The 22,706-nt window shown below is 39.5% G+C and overlaps 1 protein-coding gene across 11 annotated transcripts in view; it reads left to right on the top strand.

Annotated features, from left to right (window-relative positions):
- pleca (plectin a) overlaps positions 1 to 22,706 on the top strand; it is a 111,370-nt gene that overhangs the window by 5,073 nt on the left and 83,591 nt on the right. For 6 of the 11 annotated variants that reach the window (XM_035991335.1, XM_035991333.1, XM_035991339.1 and 3 more), the window contains exon 4: positions 4,324 to 4,537. In XM_035991335.1, the coding sequence (XP_035847228.1) occupies positions 4,324 to 4,537 (214 nt within the window). Of the gene's footprint in view, positions 1 to 1,128; positions 1,478 to 4,323; positions 4,538 to 13,080; positions 13,399 to 22,706 lie in introns of those variants that run through there. The other 5 variants (XM_035991344.1, XM_031295707.2, XM_035991342.1 and 2 more) reach the window with 2 other exon arrangements.

Below are 22,706 nucleotides of genomic sequence, written 5' to 3'. Positions count from 1 at the left end.
ACTTGGCCCCATTTGGAGCGAAGAAGAAACTTGAAAAACATGATGCAGAATAAACAACTCGCATGGCAAAAGGAGATTAAATGGAACAGATTTTCTGATTAATAGTTCTGTTTATTTGCATTTTTATGACATCAAAGTGCAGACAGAGGTCAGCTGGCAGACACTACACATTGAACATACAGTAGACTGAATGTTGGACTGCCACTAACAGCAGTTTCTCGTATTAATTTTTACATAATTCTACATTTAAGGATCACATGAATACTTGAATGTTAATAGGTATATTAATAATGTAATCTCCAACATCATTTAGGAATAGTTTGGGGAGCCAAGTCTATTTGGGCGAACTTTTTGTTTGTATACATCATGACAGCATATTTTAACCATATGAAAAAATACTCAACACAAGGTCCAATTACAGTGTATTTTCTAGAGCTGTCAACCACATGTCATGGTCTTTTTGGGATTCATGGGATGGAGTTACTCAGTTTACATGGAGAATGATTTATTTGTCTTCACTTCGGTTATTATCACGTTATTATACTTTAAGACAACCAACTTCAAACTTGGAATTACAAGGCTCTGTCAGGATTAAATACATTTGTCCAAAACCACCTGGCAAAATTATTGTCAACTTTGTTTTTTTTTCTCCATTTAATCCCAAAAGATCCATTTTAAATAATATATATTGTTAATATACTTTTGACAAGCTTGAGTGGAAAACTAACACCAGTTCTGTCCTGAGCACACGCATATGGGTTAAAGTAACACTTGATGTAAGTAAGGGTATGGAATCCATATGCTTACGATCACAGCAGCCATCTGTTTCCACATGCAGGACAGATGCTGAGCTCAGCAGTAGTGTGCTGGCATTGCCTCTCTTGCAACAGCATCCTGAAGGTGTGAAGTTCGAGTAGAATATGTGTGAATATAATTGATTTATGATCGTTTATTCACTTAAAATGAGCACAATAAGAAATACAATAGGCTGATATATAGTTCTTCCACGAGCTTTACATTAAACCATTGCCACTAAAGAAAAAAAAAACACCGACTGAACGGTGTAACGTGTGAAGAAGCCCCTGCCTCTGCATGCTGCGATCAACCTGATCGGAGCTCAGTTTTCACATGCGCACCGAGCATGCAATCAGATCTCTCTTCTCATCTTCATCCTAATGCGTGCCTGCTGTTTAGCGACAACTTCAACCACCAGGAAGGCATGCAGGCGGAGGCAGCAGATTCTTCCTCTGTGCTCGCCCTGCAGCCCGGATCAGTCCAGGTCTGACCGGCTGAACATCCCAGAGCACAGGATACTGCAGGACGCAGGCGCGACCCTCGCTGCGGCTGAGGATGATGCTTCTCTAAGTTTGAGCGGATCTAACTGGGACGAATCCGCCGACTGTACCACTACAATAAACAGATTTTTGCGATTGTTCATCTAGGACCAAAAACAGCTGTCATCCTGGATATTTTTCGCGTGAGTAAACCGGGAATACAGATTATCCATAATTCATGTTTTGCCGCATCGCCGACGCTGTTAATCACATGATTTAGTGGTACTGAAAAAAAACTCCAGGTTAGAAAAAAATCCGACCTATCTCTACTATAAGAAAATGCGAGTTTTTTTTTTTTTTTTTTTTGCATATTCCAAACCTGTCAGACAGCAGGTGCACCTCCCAGGTATCACTGCAGCCTGCAGGTCAAAGATTTCAGGTGTTGCGATGCAGTGCAGCTCTTTCTGGGAAGTATCCAGACTTGACAGCTTTATCTGTCAAGTGATGATCAACAGATCCAGTCTTAATGAAGTGCATCCCAGTTTCAAGGGGAGAAGACAAAGAGGGAGAGAGAGAGGAGCCTCAGTCAGCTGTCAGTGTGATTCAACCACTGTCAGTCTGTTCATACCAGCATACACCACAACTTTCTTCCATTTGTCCTGAGAGTTTCAGGAGCATACTATTTACAGCTCCTCAGGGTTGCCTGGTAACTATGGATCACCCTGAGGCTTTCAGCTTGCTTGGGTGAAGGCCATACAAGAAAGCAGCCAGTCTGAATAGTAATGGGTTAGAGACAGGAGGTGAGAAGTAATCTTGTCATTAGAGATGTTTATTGGGTGTACTATTAAGTCAAAGCAGCAGATGATTGCATGGCTACTGAATAGATCAAGGCTCTGCAGTACAGTGATGAAAATGGCATGAAAATGGCTCACACTTTGCTGCCTGACTGACTAAAGGATTATGTATATTAAGGCTATATGTGATAACTTTCTGTGGTGCCTCAATGCAATCTTAAAATTTCTCCTCTGCTGTGCATAGGGGCTATTTTAGAAGCTATGCATTTTTTCTTTTCTTTTTAAGATTTATTTTTTGGGCATTTTCAGCCTTTATTTTTGACAGGACATATGAAGACATGAAAGGGGAGAGAGAGGGGGAATGGCATGCAGCAAAGGGCCACAGGTCTGAGTCGAACCTGGGCCCGTTGTGTTGAGGAGTAAACCTCTATATATAGGCGCCTGCTCTACCAACTGAGCTATCTGGGCGCCCAGAAGCTATGAATCTTTAACATGGCTCGCTTACTGTAGCTCTAGCCATTCAAACAACCCAGTCTGCATTTTCCTAAAGTATTCGTGCAGTGTCTCGTATTATAGACTGAATCCTAGAAGTCAAGCTGAACCCAAGCACTAGTATTAGCTGACAAATAGCGGTTACGTAAATGCATGTGTGTCCATTAAAATCAGTCAATGAACTGCCACAGGAAAGTACAACGGGTTACTGCTCTACTTTCACAGGCAAACACTGTTATTGGTTTGTCTACAATATATTGAGGTATGTCATGATAAGCTGACTGGCAAAACACAAGTTTTCCTGAAAAGAAAACTTCCATACAGGTTAAGTAATATAATGTGTCATGTGCAGATGTTCAGTGTCGCTCTTTTGCCAGACTGACACCATGCCATAAATGTGCTCTGGATTTGGCTGCCTGAAATAAATATGTAGTAACAATATAAGAAGTAAACAATGTTGCAGTTTGCTACTGCAGTCCAAACAACAAACAGCCAGCCCGAAATAGCATTTAGCTAAATCATAACCTGAATGTGAACTGTATCTGATGCACTGTAGACAATACTCCGTCCTGGGACTTTGGTCCTGTCTGCTCCTGTCCAATCAGAGAGGCTGTGGCAGTGGAGCCAGCGCCCCTGTGGGGAGCATCCTCATGGTGCTGGATGGTGACTCAGCTGAAAAGGAAGCTGGGAGCGTGGTGACGTTGTACAGTGCATCAGCAGCACCTGCCCTGCTCCTCCCAGCAGCTCTCTGAATGAGTCAGGCCTGTAGGCTTTTGGTGAAAAATAGTCCTTCAGATGGCAGTCTGAGCACTGGGCTGCAACACTGAGCTTGTGTCCTGGTTACTGCACATTAGGTCTAAATATAGATGCTCCAAATATGGCTGGCCAATGCTAATATGATATGATTGTGTAATATTAATCTAAAATATTAATCTAATATATCACCCAGTCCTGCTCCAGAATATTGTTTTAATCACTGACATACCATACCAGGCCCAATATAAGATGTTTTATTTTGGAAATTACTGAGGAAAAAGTGGGGGTCATATTATATTTGAGGACTAGACTTTTGCATTCACAACTGCTGACATTTTTTATTAATGGATGAGGACACCTGCGTTTACCACAGGTCACTTAATGTTGCTTTAACTGAGCGTTGCATTATGGGTTGCTTTTTATGTTAAGCTAGCAATTTCACACCGAACCGTTAACCGGTGTTTAGGCCCCAAAAGTTTCTAGGTTAGGCCCGTTTAATTTTAACGTTATAATTTTTGCTGCCACGAGGGGCATTTAATACTACTAGCCGAGTCCCAACGGCGTTTCCGAGAAATGGACTTTATAAAATTGTCTGTCAGGCGGCCTAGAAATGTGTCACAGAAAGTCATGCTAGAAGATGGTAAGTTAGCTAGCTAAGTCCTCAAAGACAGTTATCGCTAGCTACCGGTACATTTCATAGTTATATAGCTATATGGGTAAAGTTAACGTTAGCTAACTAACAATATCTAACGGATAGCCCAAACCAAGCAATCTGATTGGTTCATAGCCATGATATAATAATTTAATAACATTGGTTAAAGGACTCTGGTTATTATATCACGGCTATGGTCCTAAAACTGACTGCTTACAAAAACTTGAGGGGAGATAGTGTGAGTAACGTGACTGAGTAGATTACAGAACTTACGTACAGAGACTTTCTCTCTGTTCTATTTTGAGAAGTTTTGACACTCCATGCCTATTCTTTTCTTCTCACTATGTCCATCCAGACCATGGAGGAGGTGAAGGACAAGCCCAAGAGGAGGCCTCTGGTCAGGGCTGCGTCAGAGGAGGGCTCCAGTGATCTGAGTTCAATAAGTTGCTCTCCATCCCCTGGAGACACGCTGCCCTGGAACCTGCCCAAACACCATCGCATGAAGCGCTCAAAGTCAGCTTCAGGAGATGTGCTGGACCCAGCAGAGAGGGCTGTCATCCGCATCGCAGGTACAATGTTCACATTCACAAAGAAAATGGAGGTAGAATTGTCTGAGGGGGATTTATGTGTTGACAGACAGTCTTTTTGAGTTCTGCCCACTCTTTGTCTTTATGCTTATACGCAAATTCTGCTGTAACACTGCTGCTATCACCGTCTGTTAATGCTGACGCTCATGTAGTATTTTATGTGGAAGCTTACCTCTCAGCAGTCAATCATATCACTTTGGGGCAACTTTGCGATAATTGTTTGATCTGTGGTCCTCACTGTGGCTGCTGGCATGTTGTGACTGCAATTGTCTTCTGCTCGTCATATCAGCTGTTTTCTAAAATGTGCACTTCAAGTTGGAAGCTGAAGTTTTCTGTCAGTACTGTCAGCTATTGACTCACTGCTTTACTTCACCGATCTGAGGATTGGTTGCATATATGCTGTCATTCATTCTGTTTTTTGTGTTCTTGGTTAAACCAGTAAAATAATACGCTGTAATGCTGCTAGCTGTTGTTTTGGGTGTTTGGGTTAGGGATGATGTACACATTACTGTTGTCTTTTGCACAGCCCATTCATATAATTAATCCCCTGTAATGTTGGCTTCATGGCTTTTGTCACAAACAAAAGACGTAGTCTCATTCACATTTTCTCTGCATACTTTATATTCAGCCAAGCATTTGAGAAATATTTACTCAAAGTAATGGGTTTATGTGACAGCTTGTTTACTATTCTTAATAACAGTACATCTAAACTTTCATGTTCTGCAGTTAACACCCGAACCACACTCAGCCACTCTCACTGGCAACCTTAAACTTAAACTTATATCAATTTACGGCACAACAACATTTCTTAAGAAGATATTGTCTGCTTCAAAAACCATGAATTTTAGGGAATTTTGCTACAGATATACATATAACTATCTGCTGCCTATGTGTATGCTGCAGCTGCTTATCAGGTCAATTGTTGGGTTTAGATGTATCCATTGGAATTCACTAGACACGGTATTACCTGAAAAGTCAAGATCTACTCAATTCAAATTTAAATACATACTTAACACTACCTCAGAGACTCATTGCAGTTGGCAGTTGAAAGAGATATATTGCGTAACAACATCATTACCATCTCTAATTAGGCTCATTTATTTCCCATGGGGGGTTTCAGACTGCAGGGAGGTTCTGCAGCTCCTTCACCTCTATTAAGTGTCTGAACACTGAGACAGAGCTCAGAACATGTGACTTGCTGTCTCAGCACTTCCTGTGGTGGGTGTTGAGTCCATACTGTCTCTTCAGACCATAAACGGCACACCAACTCGTTCTCCCCCTCCCTGGTCGTCTCTGATATTGATTTGGTGGTGTGGGTGGGGTACTGCAGTAGTGTTGTGTGACTGGTTGTTATTGTTTCTGCACACACAATAGCAACAGCAGGATTGTATGACTCCAAGTTCTCCAGCAGAGGTGGTTGACGAGCTAGAGTTTCGGGAGATAGTGGGGCATCTGGTTGATTTATGTCTGAAGTTTTACTTTTTCACTTTCATGTCCTTTACTGACTTACTGTAATGCCTATACGTGAGCAGGATGCCAGGGTCCAATGAAATATATTAGATAACGGCGACTGTACCAATGTTGTCTCATTGGATTGCTGCCATAATGGCCCTGGCCCAATTCATTAGCCCTGTGAGACACATGTATACAAGGCCTGAGCTGCAGCTTTATCTGACAACAAATGGAGACAGGACTATTTGTTATCAAGCTGAAGACTGTTTGAGAGGCAGGCAATGTTGGCTGATACTAAATATGATGTCAGTATGACTGTATTAAGGTCTTTGTGGCTTTCTAACATGCTACTTTATTGATCAGATAACTGTGACTCTTGACAGTTGCTGTGCTGACATCCGTACAGAGTGATAGTGATAAAAAAACAAACACAAAGTGCTGGTGAAAGAAATGAAAAAACTGTTATAGAATACACAGGTCAGCAGAATTGTTAAGAGGAGAGGAGTGAATGGTCCTGGTTTAGCATGTCCTGTGTTGTTATAGCCATGGCTCATAACCATCACCAGGGGCAGATAGGCCTAAAATAATAAAATGACTGGCCCAGAATAACTGAAATCAGCTGGAAAAACACACCAATTGTAAATATGTTGAACAAATGCAACATGATTATCAGCCAAAAGTATAAATAAGTAGTATTTAATTCATATTTGTGTATACCTTACTGGGTAACTCTTTCCCAGTAGCTGTTATTAGCCATGCTAGCATCACGACTCTAAGGATGACGATGGGGGTCTGTCAGTTGGTCCTTGAATTGTTTAGGGGTTAGTTTCTTACTTCTTTGTTCTGTTTTCAAGGAACACTGAGTCGAGAAAACGTCATAGCTCTGCTCGTAACAGATTGAGATAAATTATTCATAACTGCTTTCAATGTGGGACTTTGAGCAGTGTTTGTCAGAATATTGCATTGGGGATCTATTATTGATTTTTACATTTTACAGTCTTCACCATGGCTGCTAGCGTCAACAGTGTGTAAAAATATCTTTGGGACTCTTGTGCAGCTGGAAGTGCAAAGTTTAGTTTCGTCTGTCTTTCATACAATTGTGTTTTTTTCCACTGACTCACGGTTTCTTTTCCTGAGGCTTGTCCTGTCACTTCCCCTAAGCTGTTTCCAAATAATGAAGACTGCATTTGTACTTCCAGTGTTAACAGATAATGCATACCTATTTTAAAGTGTGGTGGAATTTTACAGTTACGTGCTTTAGAGTACTGTGATCAGACTCATGCTCATGAACCAGGACAGAGGGGTTTGTGCGGTATACATGCTAGACACTAGAGGGCAGTATCTAAAGTTCAGTGGAGAGTGTCTGCATGCTCTTTACTCACTGCCCAGGGTTGCTGCACACAGCATATATCTTCGTTTATGAACCATTCATTTGATTTCACATTGTGGGAATTTGTATACATTTTCTATATGTAGTCTTATAGAACTACATTTAATTTAAATGAGAAACTCTCGTTTTACCTTCCTTTGATACATTGCACATCTTGTATACATCTGCTCTGCATTTATTATTGCACTGCATGCACTGTAAGTTTTACATTTTACATTTATTTATTTATTCTTTTGCCTATTCTAATCTCTTTTATTATTATTTCTTTTTAGAGATTACAAATATAAAACAAAACATCTGCATGCATAAGCCAAAATAAATGCTCTAATAGATTATATCACTGAAGAGGTTAAAGATGTCTGTCATCACAGGAACATTAATTACTGACATTGTTGGAACAGTAATGCTAATGTGATTACTGTAATAAATAACTCAGGAACAAATTATCGATACACTGACTATATTTCAACCTGTGATTTGTTTTCAGGCTGCCAACTTGAAAGCTGGTAACCAGGCAAGGTCTTACAAATCCAAATCAGTGAATACACAAAAAAACAGTCAATGAATAGTGTGGGGGCGGTCGTATCCTTCCTTAGATGTGTTGTTGTTTTCTTTTCTTCTAGCAGAGAACATAAATTAGTTGCACAGCCGGGGCAGAGAGTCTTTAGTTTGGTGATGTGTGGGAGGGCTGGTTGGCACTGGGGTCAGTCACTCGAGCCAAAGTCAGACACCAAGAGAGACGAAAGTGAGACTTTCACTATCCACTGGCCTGTGATGAGAAAACAGTAGGATGTTTTTTTCACACCCATACTGTGGCAGACAGAGATTCGTACATTTTGCCCATCAAAAAGCAGTTTTAGAGCCAACTTGTTCTGTATGCTGCAGAAAGAAATCATGGAATAAATCATTGGAAGCCCTCAGTTTTAAATTGGTAATCTCTAAGACCTTCATTGTTTTACTTTGGTGAGATCTTTAGAACTGAGCTGTTGTCTATGTGGTGGCACTGCACTTCCCAGAGTTGACTTCAGTCAAACAGTTTTGTCAGTGACAATATTTTTCTTGATTTTCTGTTGATGCAGTTTGACTTTCTCTGGTGGCTCTCTTTTCTCTGACTTTTTCATGGTTGCTGTCACTTAAACTGCAAGGTTTTCTGCCTTTTACTAAAAAACAAGCCACTGTTGTTACTCCTATCTATCTTTAGTCCAATTTGAAATGTGATATTTGAGTTACACTCTTTAGGCGGCACATGGAACTGTATGATATTCATAATTGTAACTTATAAGGCTTTGTAATCAGATTGCTTGCTCCGTCAAATCAAATCAAGCTCTTCTGTTTTATATGTGTCTATAAAAGTCAGTTTGAAAAGTCCAATAACAGGTGTTTGTTCAACTTCCAAAATATTGGTGAATAATCCTTATAAATAATGATCATAATCAACAATATCAACATTGTCATAATTTTAGCCATAATCTTGTATTCCCACTGTATTCCTGCTATTTAGGTTTTTGTCTGTAAAACTCTAAAAGATCTGTTTATCAGGAAAAAAATAATAATGTTTATCCTATAAACAGTGATAATTAGTTTTAAAAACCTCCACTGAACATGCTGTAGGTGCTGAGAGTCCTTGTCACGTTTAGGTCATAATTCACTGGTTGAAAAACGCTGCACTTAGTTGGCTGGCTCAAAGTTGCAACGCTGTGCTTGATTATTCAAGTGATTTAGGGTGTTGAAATACTTTTCACATTCCTGAAATGAAGGATTTATTAATGTACATTTTGCAATTTGCAGTTTCATGCTGATGTAATTCTAATTCTTTCTGATAGCGGAGTAAACAAAAACTCCCAGCTGTATGAGAAAGTGATAACACACACATATGTGCTCAGCTTGTGAGGATATCTGCACTATTCTGTTGGGAGAGTTACCATTCTGACTGGTTTGACTTTAATGGTGCATATATATTATCAAACATTGTTATAATTTGTAGAGCTGTAAAGATTAATCAATTAATCAATTAGTTGTCAAATATTAAATTAATCACCAACTATTTTAATAATTGATTAATCGGTTTGAGTAATTTTTTATGAGAAAAAGTTAAAATTCTGTCATTCCAGCTTCTTAAATGTGAATATTTTCTAGTTTGATAACAGTATGGCAGTAAACTGAATATATTTCAGTTGTGGACAGAACAAGAAATTTGAGGGCGTCTTTTGTTAGACCAAACAACTAATTGATTAATCGAGAAAATAATCGAGAGATTAATCGACTGAAAATAATCGTTAGTTGCGGCCCTAATAATTTGTTGAGCGAGTAGAGATTTTTAAGGGAAGCTCTGTCGCTCAAACAGGTGCACACACATAATAACACACCTAAAAACACACATTATGAGATGACATTGGCATGATGCTGTAACACTTTGCACCTATCAACAACAAATAAGCCAGTTTATTTCTGTTGGCATTTTTTATTGCATGAGTAATTGTGTGTACAAAATTCATGCACCAACTGTTAGGTAAGTACTCGCTGCATAATAAGACTTTTTAATGGCACAAATAGTTACATGCCATGATGGCTGAATAAAGGCTGAATTCAGCTGCTTCAGTCTCAGGGTCCTGGTATTGTGCATGCTGGCTCACTGTCACAGTCATCAATGTTATTTGTTCCATCTGTGCTTTCCCTATTATGGCAAGTCTGATACCACTCCATTGTTCATTCACTCACAATACACACTCAATAGATTACTCCATAATGAGCAGTAAGCTGTAATTTTGGGTACTTCCACGTCATCAATATTTTCCATCATCACTGTAGTTGTAATTTCATATCAAAGGTCAATCATTGCATTGTGTGGTGTTAAGCAAGTAGTGTAGATGCTAAAGACACTACTAGTAAATATAGTGCAGAATGTCTGCTGTGAAAATGGCCTGTCCGACATAGATATTAATCTCAAAGCAGCAATAACAAAATTAATTCATTAAGAAACTTAAACATCTTATGTGGCTTAACCATCAACAAATATGCCTTACCATCCATGATAATGTGATAATATGTTATTGTTGATAATTTAATAACTTAATTGCAAAATCCTACAAAGAATCCAAAGACAGATTCTTTAAGTGATTCACAATAAATTTCCCATGAACTTTTCCTCTAAAATGTTCCTGTCTGGCCACTTCCTTGTAGGAAGAGCCAAGTGTAGCTGTAGTTTTTCTTGGCATCCTGATATACTATTGTCACCGCTTTATCTGAGAGGGTCTGTGATCTCTCTGAATCTAATAGTAGATCTGTGTACTGTTTTCTTAACATTCACACTGCTTGAAGTACAGGGCCTAAGAATTGGACTTCATGCTGTATCTTACACTGTATATTGCAAGAACCAGATTCATTTTGTGTTCCCACAACTAAATCAGGGCAGGGCTATCAAAGTTGATGGATATTGTCAGATTTAAAGGTACTTTTTATTGTCACATACACATAGCAAAATTCATTCTCTGCATTTAACCCATCCCTCAAGGGAGCAGTGGGCAGCCATTTACAGCGCCCGGGGACCAACTCCAGATCTGAGCCAGTGCCTTGATCAAGGGCACTGACTGGAGAACCTAGTACATGTTTTTTGATGGTGGGGGAAACTGGAGCACCCGGAGGAAACCCACGGGAAGAACATACAAACTCCACACAGAAAGGCCCGGAACGACCTGGTTTCAAACCCAGAACCTTCTTACTGTGAGGCCTCAGTGCTAACCACTGGGCCACATGCTGCCCAGAGCAGCATGGTTCACATAAGTTCATTATTGTAAAGAAGGGCTTGCTATTTTATGTTCGGGGTAACGGGGATCAGCCAATCACCTTTGTTTTGGGGTTACAGAGAGGACACCTGTTTGCGCTGGCTGATAAGTTTCGTTTTTGAGTTAGTAGTGAGAGTGGCCGGGAGAAGCACAGGTAGATATTTCTGGGGTGTATCGTTGTCGTCTGTGTCGCCATCTGTGCATGTGTGCGTTCAGAGACATGTGAGTACACTGGTATAAATGTTTTACATATGTGTATTTTCGGTCCGTTAGGTTTATATGAATGTTATCTGTTCTGGGATACTCAGTTGAAATGCAGTATGTTAGCATACATTTTGCTAGCAGCATGCTAATGCCTAGTATTATTAGTGTTACATTACTATTGTGCTTATGTGTGCACTCACATGACACTGCACTATTATTATCGGAGTGTTTACCATATTGTGTAGTAGAGAACTATGTTTGGGTTGCTGTTACTGAGACCCAGCAGTAAGAAGGCTGCTGATGTGTGTTATCTGGTATATTCTTTGGTTATTTGATATAAGCAGCTATAGCTACCTGAAGTAAAAGTTATACTAATTACCATTTATTAGTCTTACTAATTGCATCCTGTCAGCACTGTTGTTTTTACTTGTATGCTGATATTTCCCTTTTTTATTGTTTATTGTAGAACCACACATACACTCATGAAGACAGACAATCATCTGCTAATAAATAGAGATGGCCCGATACCATTTTTTGCTTCCCGATACCTTGAACTTGCGTATCGGCCGATACAGAGTCTTGATCCGATACCAGTGTGTCATATATTTTATTATGTTTTAACAACTGTAAACTACTATCCCTGTATGGATGTGATATTATTTCTATCTTTGTTGTTGGTCTGGCTCAGGTGAAACTCTTTGGCCCCAGAACTTTCTTTTATTCTGCAGTTTGACAGTCAGTTATAACGGAAAATTAACATAAATAAACTACTTTAATGTAGATTTTCTTTAGGGCTTTATTACGTGGTATCGGATCGGTGCATAAACTCCAGTACTTCCCGATACCGATACCAGCGTTTTAGGCGGTATCAGAGCCGATACTGATACAGTATCGGAACATCTCTGCTAATAAATCTATTGAAGAGCATCAGAGCATTTGACTGCATTCTTACCGATGCACCACAGTGGTCACCTATTCCCAACTAGCTACAGTTACAGTCCTAGTTATCGATTCTCCATTACAGTTATGTTTTGGCTTATGTGGAGTACTGCATATAAGAAGCAAGTATTATGAAGTCATCATGTCATGTGACATTTCAGTTTACTTTGGCACAAGTGTTGGTTTTTGGGGAAACCGAAATACTTAGACGGAATTAGAAGTTCTGTCTTAAAGTTTTAGTTTTAGCCTGCTTTGCTGTGGTTGTAATTTCCACACATATTCAGAGTTGTTTATCCTTCAGCTGTGTGATCCAGCACCGATCCAGTGTTTAGTCCTGTACTGAAGAGGTGTGGTCCTCTATTAAAACTTTAAAATCTGTCGTCATTCAGTTTTGGGAATATGACGTGACTTTGAAGAGAACCATGTAAGTGTTCTGGGAGTTTTTTTTTTTTTTAAAGCTGTGAATAGCACAGGATCCACTTGACGTGCCTTGCCCTAGTTTCTCCAGCAGCAGGAACTCAAATAACCCCACGCAGCTCCGTCATTTGTTTTTTCATCGAGGTAGCCATGTGTGTCTCTCTATCTGGGGTGGAGTTGGCCTGTGTGGTGTGTGTGTGTGTCTGTTTGTGGGATCTGCTGGTCTGCCTCAACTGGTATCTATCTTTGTGGTGTGTGTTTGCCTCTGTGCCTTTAAGAGGAGGGTCTGATATGTGTGTGTGTGTGTGTGTGGGTATTTCTCAAGCTGAGGAGGGGAGTGGTGGTGGTCTGGAATGAAACCTACAGCTTTAGAGGGAATACTGTGACTAAGTGTGGGTGAGAAAGAAGGTGGGGACAGACAGATAGGTGGACAGACAGCCAGGAGGGCTTTTATCAGAACTGAGAGAACAGAAAGTCAAAGAGTGTTGAACAGTGCCAGTGGGTAGTTTAAAAGAAAGTTTGAAGAGAGAGGAAGGTGCCCTAACTCCGACTCAGTATCAGCCAGGCCATGTCCATGCCCATGTTTGACCCAGGTCAGCGGCTGTCAGAGGAGCAGGACTATGTGCAAGCCTATGAGAACGTCAGAGAAAAGTATAAAGGTAACAACACCCCCCTCTTCTCTTCTTTAATGGCTTTCACTGTACATAAATCAAATGATGTTGACAGCATGTATGAATGGGAGGTTTGGTGTGAATGAGTGCATGCTCTAGTGAGTATAGTACACCAGCATTAATTGGTTTCATATTGATTTGCACAGATGTACTTTGGTTCAAGAGGCCTCTCTGTGGGATGTAGAAACACAAAGTATATTCTACTGTAGAAATAACATTGAAATGTGGTCTGACACCTTTGCACAGAGTTGCTGGAGAAACATCATAATGTTCAGCCTCAAATCTTAGTTGTTAATATAGCTGGCGACTAGGGATCGAACCATTTTTCAAGGCCGATACCGATTATTAGTAGTTAATGAAACTGATAAGGGATATTTGGAACCGATATGCATTTACAGTGAAAATGAAAATCAAAGTCCAAATTAAGATTTTGGAATGTTACAAACTCCAACACAAACCTTTGTTTAAAAGCTTTAAGCAATTATTTAATAAATTAGAAACTTTCAACATAATACATAGTAAAAGAAAGTCAGATAGTGTTGTGGGCGGGACATTAAGTCAGACTCAGTGGTGAGTGAAACCGAAGCAGAGGGACAGACACAGAGCTGTAGCAGAGCCAAAGTAGCACAGTTTTTAATTTATTAACTTTATCAGTTATCAGGCAAATAAAACGCTGACACAGGTAATCTACAAACTGCCAAAAAACGAGGTGATAATCGGCCAGGGCCGATAATCGGTCTATCCCTCCTAGAGACTGGTGGAAGTTATTCATTGCAGTGACACTTCATTCATTGAAGATTTAAAACTATGGCTTCCTCTGTGGTGATTTTTGAGAGCTTTAAGGAAAGCTCTCTCTCTGAGATGCAGGAGGCTGAGCTGTGGCCTTCAGGTTGAGCAATTAAATATGAATAAAACACAAAGGAGTCCTAGTCTGTTATCTTCTCTGACATGGCAGCCTCCTTTGCATACAGGGGAATCATTGGGCAGTGTGGGCACAGAGAGGCGAGACATTTGGCCCTCTGGTTGAATGGCACAGGTCCAACAGTGCAACATGAGTGATAGGCCAATAGGACGGCATATTAGACATTCACATGATTATGTAAACACTGCCAATACTTGATAGTGTTTTTCATTTCAGAAAGTGAGCACAGGAAGCCGGATCAACCTCAAGATGTTCCTGCAGCTCATTTGCTTACTTGATTCATGAGTCTGAATTTGACCAATGCAAAACCTAGGAGGGAATCATGACCTCTGTGCTGCGAGAAGCAGCAGGTTGAAACTGGTTTTATACACGGTTCGACTGTTTACCTATGTACAAAATAGTCATGTAAAATTTGACAAAAGAAAGCTTGAATAGTTAAACTGTTAAAATGTTGCTTTTTTTCTTGATCAAAAGTTGTCATTAAATGTAAATTATATGATGTACAATTATGGTATATGCATGTTGGTGCTAGTCTGTAGCTCACCTTTGTTTAATTTGAAATTAATTGTGTTTGCACTAGGGGTGGGGAAAAAAAATCAATACAGCATAGTATCACGATATTTTCCGTAGCAATACTGTATCGATACACGGACGCAAAGTATTGATCTTTTATTATATAAATGGCACATGAACTTTTGACGTGAACATTTTGCAGCAATAAAATTGAGGTGAGATGAACAAACAGAAATGTATCTTTTTAGGTAAAACTGATGTTTGAGGACATAATTTAAAGTTGGAAAAGGGTAATGAACTGCAATATATCGCAGAATATCGCAATATGTTTAAAATCGCAATAATATCGTATCGTGACATAAGTATTGTGATAATATGGTATCGTGGGGCCTCTGGTGATTCCCACCCCCAGTTTGCACGTCTAGAGATTATTGCTTTCAAATCCTGACTAAGTTGCTTTTTGCACCAACACTACCTATTTTAGTACACATTATTTAATTAAATTTGTATTGGAGGACTAGGAGAACATGATCAGGTATCATATGAGGTTTTGACTAGCTGCCTCTTGCTGTATGGGTCACTCCCAGGCTGAATGTGCAAGTTAAGGCAGGTAAATTACAGCAACATCTGGAGGCAGTTTGTGCTAGGACATAGGCTGACAGGAACAGCTGTGCTCTCTTACTCCACTTGCCATCCATATACAGTAGGACATAGGTGAAGAAGCATCTCTCTTCTTGTGGAGCCACCAGTAGTTTGTACTGTGCAGGCCCTATAGTGTATCTGTGTGTAACTGTATCAAAGCAAGGCATTGATGCTGAGAGGCAGCATGGGTGTTCAGCAAAATCTCTGGTTAAAAATAGATTAGAAATCAAAGCAGAAATTATAACTGTGGGCACCATTTCCACCCCACGTACACCAATAAGGACAAATGAACCTAGTCTTGGTGTCTATGTTGGGAACAATATTGTTCCGTCCAGTCACAACAGTCTAGTCATTTTCTTCCCATGCGGTTGCCTACTGTGCATGTCAATGTGGGCAGCCTTCCTGCTGTGTAGCTCTGGCACCAGTCTGGTGCTCCACGCCCCTGTCATAACCTCCAGTCCCTCTGCCAAGATCTCACTTCCTGTGACTCTTATTGTTGGATTTTGACTTGATGCTATTCGTTTTAGATACTTGTACATCCAGAGTAAATGGAAAGTATATGTGGGTGAAAAGGAAGGTGGAATATAAAGAGAGTGGAAGTTGTTTCATCAACTGTTTCTTGTGGCATGACTCTGATCTGGATTTTGAGCTATAAGTGGGCTTATTGTTTTGGGGTTTGTCATGAGATGTCAGCCGTTTCTCCAAAACTATTGATTGTGTGTGTGTGTGTGTGTATGTGTGTGTGTGTGTGTGTAAATGTCTGTGTGTGAACTGAATAACTCAAGTTTGGCCCACTTAATGCTGTGTTCATGTCATATTGGAATAAGCAGAGGAACAGGATGACAACTTGAACATTTTCTCTTTAGTTGAAAGACACACTTCCAAATGTTTCAATCATGAATTTAAAACTAGCCATTCATAACCTGCAGCTGATATTCCTCATTTATTGTAAGCATTTATTAGTATTACTGGATCATTTAAATTCTTGTTACCTTGCTCTGCGGACAGTGATTGATTCTCTTCTATTTTTACCACTGGTGTTGATGCCAATTCAAAATGCTAAATATCCCTCATGTACAACTTGTATGTACCACTGGGAGGTTGATGTGAACGTTTTTTTTTTCTCCTAAATTTAATAGCTTAAGCTCACATTAATCAAGTTGTTATTCTTGTACAAGCTGTCTTGTGAGGCCCATTTGCATAAGTTATTGCAACAGGTGAAATTCCCTTGTGAATGATAAAGTGTGGTTGAGTAGAGCTCTGCGTTATGAACAGATCTATTAGTGTAAAACACGCAGCTCTGCTTTAAATACTCACCGCAAATATATCCCAGGAGTTTACTCTGTCAGTCTTCAAGTTATTCTGGTTGAAAGACAAACTAAAAAGACTTCTGACATTTAGCTCAATGAGATGTTGCTTAGCAAGGTTGCAGTAACTTATGTAATGAAAAGTAGTCTTTAGGTCTAAAAAAGTTATTAGTATTGCAGCATCAAAACCAATTTTTGTGCAATCAGTATCTTTGAAATACAAGTCACATTTTACCTTTGTTGTATATCTGTTGGAACAAAGAGATAAGATGCCATTATAGATGTTTGGCTGCAGTGGTCATCCTCCCCATAAAAGTGCTTGGAAAATCTTAGTTACTGAGGCTGGAACATTGCAGGGTGGAGGGACCTCAGTAATGACTCCCTCAAATGCAGTATAACTACCTTCACTTACTAACAACTGTAATGACCTTGCCTCAGACTCAGGTGACCCTCAGAGGAATTTCCTGGACTTCTTACTGATCTTAGCCTCAAGTATGCATTCTTTTGAGGTTAGTTGTGGTTTTTGCTGCCAATTATCTAAAAATTGTATTTTAAAGTAACAGACTTTTCCCTTGAACGTCTTGGTTTTTAAGATGAACCAGTACAGTGCCCGTTCAAAATGTGCCTGTTTGGAACGGGCCGATTGCTTGGCCTGTGGTATTGCTGCATTCTCCAGAACCAAATTGTACTCCAAAATTACTTACAGAAGGACCCCAAACCACTTAATATGCAACTCCACTGTCTAGCCTATTTTTTTCCTCAACCTTTATCGTTCAGCCGTTTAGTTTTATCCAGTTTTTTAATATTATTATTATATAATATTAGACAGATAAAGTTCACCATTGTAAACTTAATCTAACCTAAAACTAGCTGTGAAATACTATTTTACAGTAAACTGAAGAATCTCTAGATTTAAATATAAAATAATTTGAACTTTCATTTTTCCCTTTTTGCTCATTCAAGCTTTCAGGTAAACTGTGACAGGTTTCAAGACAAGGACAGTAGTCTTTTTTTTTTTTGCTGATCTCATCCTTGTGTGTGCTCTGTAAAGTGAAGGTTTGTGGTTAAATCCAGCGTGCAAGGTGTATTTTAAATGTATTCAGTGCCCACTCCTCCTTCTCAAACACTCTTAAATAAGGCAGCACACTGGGAAACATGCAGCTACAACAGATCCTGTTTTTTCACTTGGACTCTGCTGTGCGTGCGTGCGTGCGTGCGTGCGTGCGTGCGTGCGTGCGTGTGTGTGTGTGTGTGTGTGTGTGTGTGTGTGTGTGTGTGTGTGTGTGTGTGTGTGTGTGTGTGTGTGTGTGTGTGTGTGTGTGTGTGTGTGTGTCTGACTTCTTAAAGGGTTGCAATAAGTTTGTCTTGTGAACCACTGTTAAGCCGGAGCGTCCACAGAGAAGCCCCCTCCACACTTCACTTCCCGTACTTGCCTCAGATCAGTTTCATGCAACTTGATCTCAAATTCAAAAATAGCAATAGTCCAAATGATGCACGTAGGTTGTGCACATAGAAGATCGCCCATATGCATGGATGCATAATCAAAACACTTGAGCCATTAACCTTTTCACAATGAAAAAGTTCACATTTTAGTTTGAAACATCCACATTGAGGCTGGAGGAAGTTTGGGGATTCAGTCGTACCATTGTGTGCTGTAACAAAATCATAGTACAAGGTTTTCTTTACTGTACGTCCAATAGTCATTAGTTAATTTACACTGTACACTGTAATTTTCACATTTAATGTAAAATGACTCCTAATTTTAATTAAAAGGCCTCCTCACCTGCTGTGGGCTTTCTGTGAGCTGTTAATCATCTGCTGACATAATGTGATTAGTATCAACACGCATTACAAGAAACAGCAATTTAATGACTAATGATTCATCCAAAGTTTATGGCAGTTGGAAACCAATCCGACAAATAAATCAGAGTGTAGCTGTTGGACACATTTGTGGAAAATGTGGACGTGGGATTTTGAAGCAGCAGTTTTTCTTTCATCCATCACTTCTTCAGTCTCTCTGCCCTGCTGCTGGAAGGCAGGCTGTGTGTATGGTGGGCCCAGAGGAAAGTTTCAGTCATGGAGTATGATTTAGTCTGCATGCATGAACCGACACATGAACAGAGTGTTATTTTAGAGAGAAAAGCTTGTTCCCTGAGGGTGTCTCTGTGTCTTCTGCTGCCAGTCAAGATTATCATCTGTCAGAGTTTTGTTAATCTACAGATAAGCAAGCAATTCTTTAAAGATTAACATGGAAATTACTAAACTTAATCTGCACCTCTTAACCTGCACGTCTGCTGTGTTAAACACCGGACAGGAGGAATATACTTTGTAGATGCACTTTAGGTCACTTATGTATTGTTTTAGGGCCTCTCAGTGTGAGGGCCTCCATTGACAGTGGACATTGTCTTGTATTATCTCCACATATGTTTGCACCTACACTCGATCCCACAGTGCCGTGCCAACAGGACAACTCAGTGTACTGTAGATTACCCAGGACTCTCTGCTGCAGCAGAATCTTCTCACCTGTCTGCTACTTCACATGAGTTTGTAAGAGGACCTGTTTGGTCTCTGTTTGTTCACATGTGCAGCTGAAACATATTGTGTGCTGAGTACATTGTGTGTGTGTGTGTGTGTGTGTGTGTGTGTGTGTGTGTGTGTGTGTGTGTGTACGTGCGTATACAAATATGTAGAGTAAATGGACATGACTATATGAGGCCTAACTAGTGAGGAAATCTCCACTAATGTTTCCTTGAACCAAAAAAAAAACACAGTCAAAGTTTGTTAGTTTAACTAACTATAAATTAATCTTTTCATTGCTTTTTTAAAATTGATATATTTATAATTTGCACTATACACCGTCAAAAACTAGTAACAAATGTCTATTAAAGTTCCCAGAGCCACACATAACGTCTACAAAGTGCTGGTTTTCTTCAACCAACCAACCAACCAACCAACCAACCAACCAACCAACCAATGAACAGTCAAATTATAACAATTTAAAATTTACTTTTGACCAGAAAATGTTTGTTACTTGTTAACTGACATAAACAATTATTACTTTATTAATTTCCTATAAGTCACCTTAAAGCAACACTAGAGAACTTTTCCCGCTTCGGTCCCCCTACAGGTTGTCTCATTGGAACTACAGCTCGAGCTACCCAATCTGGCAAACTTGCATAATGTAATGTAATGGACAATTCCGCTTCCAACCTGTAGGGGGACCGAAGCGGGAAAAGTTCTCTAGTGTTGCTTTAATTTATCAACTTTTTGTTTCAATACTCAATTTTTTTCCTGAAAGGACGCTCTGTTTGAAATTGTGGAACAGATAAACACTCATTTCTTGGTCCTCAACTAAAGGAGAAAGCTAGAGAACCACAGAAAGATATACACAAATAAATGTAAGAATGATTTAGTTCAGAGCTGATTCACATCGGTATAAACCTTTATGCTTAAAGTGCAACTATGCAGTACGCACTGTGAAATTATCCAAAATGGAATCTAATAACCATGACAATATTTTAAAATTAAGCAGAGGCCACAGTGAATACTTGATTCTAATTGGTAAGAGGTCCAATAGACATAAACATCATACTGAATCCACTAACAAAAAAAACAAAAACAAAACAATAGCTGTTATGGTACCATATGCAGAAAGCTTTTACATCTGAGGAGATATGAAGATCGTGACAGCTCTCAGTTTTGATGCCGCTGGGCCTCAATCATCAGTGATCCTGCAGTAAAACCAGTTTGCCAGCACAGTCTCCATTGGCCATGCCACTTTATCTGGCAGTATTGAAGTCAGAATCCCCTTTGATGATAAATGACATCAAGATGTAATTTGTTTCTTTACTGTGTCTCTGGTTTCTTCTGTGGAACAATTTCAAGTCTGTAGAGAAATGCAAATCCCAACCTTGAACCAGTGAAAGTGAAGTCAGCCTGGCAGAGTCTGCTGGGGGCGGGGGGGGCAGTCGAGGACGGAGTAGAGCTGCTGTAATTGAGATGGGATTTGTGTTAGAGCGGAGGATTACTGTCTTCTCAAACCCAGGGAGTCAACAACAGCTGACATTAATTATGTAACCAGACTGCAAGATATTGATTCTAACAAGTGATTTTAATCTCAAACGGAATCAGACAAACTTTCAACCACATCTCATGGTCTTCCTCTTTCCCTGAGATGTGGTTGAAAGCCCCAGAAGAACCTATCAAGAATTAACTTGTATGCTTAATCTAAGATTGTACTGCTTTTAACAAAGTTTTTAAAATGTAAAACCATCATTGAGGCCTGTTTCTGAAAAGTTAAGATGATTAATAAAAAAAAAACTATCATGTAATTAGTAAATTGTTTGACATTTGTCAACAATGCAAATACAGCTAAAATGTCTTAATTTTTTTTAATGGTCTTAACTAGCAACCTCTGAAAACATGTTTGACTCTGGTAACCTGTCTCATTTGTCATAATTCTAGACATGTAAATGATCCAATCACTAGATTAACTGATAACAAAAAAGCAATCACATAATCAGGTGGACTGATGTCTTCTCTTCTTGCTTACTGCACTTCTGCTTTAACTGTTGCTGTGTCTGTTTTACAGTTACTCTCATTGCCAAAAGTGAAAAAAAATAATCAATGAGGTTTTCAACCATTAACCTCAGGTGATTTAACAGTATGATGTCAGTGTTTACTTTCCCACAGTGTTTGGAGACACAGATGCCATACGGAGTCCACCGTGTGTCTGGTAAGATATTGACTGATAGCAGTGACACTATGAAAGAATGTCTTTCTAATCTGCCTGTGAGGATGATGTCACGGGTAGAGAAATCTGTATGGTCCCAGGGTGACTTCAGTTTCCTGGATGCAGTCAAATACAAACTGTCATTTTATCCTGCCCAAGTGCTCCGTGTGGTCTAGCTAATAAAAGATTGTGAGTGGATATGAAAATAGACCAAATATCATTCCAAATAGTGATTTGCACTCTGTAGTATTGCATTCAGTAGATCTGTATCCCCACATATGTCCATTTTGGGTATTGAGTAATTACTTACACAATAGGGGTGCAAGATATATCGACTCAATATCGCTATCACAATATATCGAAAGTGTCGCAATAATTATGCAATATTTTATTTATTTTGTGGAGCGCTGCGTCCCGTCCGTTGGCTGTGTGGCTTAGTTGTGTTTGATTTAGAGCTCGCTTGAAACGCTATAATGATCATGTTTCATTGGCCAGTTACCGTGCCACTTGTTAGTGCACGTCAGCAAACGGGTCCACTACGTGACAAACCATATAGAGCGTACCATGTGACGTGTGTGCATATTTCAACAGAGTGACAGTGTAAGTGAAGAAATAGATAGAGACAACAAAACGGAACGAATCAGAGAAGAGAAAGAAAAGTTGTGTCCTGTTCTCTTTATTTATTTATTTTATACTGTACAACCAGTAAAACATGTCCTGTTCTGTAGACATGGTCGTTATTTATTTATTATTATTATTATTTATTATTTCAGTTGAAATAAACCTTGTGTTGTAAAAAAAAACTTGCTTAATTTGTTATGAATCTATTTTGATGTGTTTTCCCGTAACTTTTGTAATTTTACATATGTTTAAAGTGCCCATATTATGAAAAAATCACTTCACAATTCTGGGATTTGGGGTGTTATGTTGTGTCTCTGGTGCTTCCACACACATACAAACTTTGAAAAAAAAACATCCATGCTGTTCTGAGTGAGATACGGTTTCTGAATGTGTCCTGCATTCAGTCTCCGGGTGAGCTGTTCAAAATCTGCACGGCTTTCTACGTAACTAGCCGAGACGAGGGGCCTAGGGGGCTAACCGTTAGCATGCTAGCGCTAGATTGTTCTCAATGGCAAAACACTGCTACAACACAGACAAATTCACCCTAATCTACAAAATT

The sequence above is a fragment of the Sander lucioperca genome, chromosome 14 (genome assembly GCF_008315115.2).
Source record: "Sander lucioperca isolate FBNREF2018 chromosome 14, SLUC_FBN_1.2, whole genome shotgun sequence".
In the NCBI taxonomy this organism is placed as follows: domain Eukaryota; kingdom Metazoa; phylum Chordata; class Actinopteri; order Perciformes; family Percidae; genus Sander; species Sander lucioperca.
The sequence above is the reverse complement of the archived record's forward strand: the minus strand, read 5'-3'. Positions and strand labels throughout refer to the sequence as shown.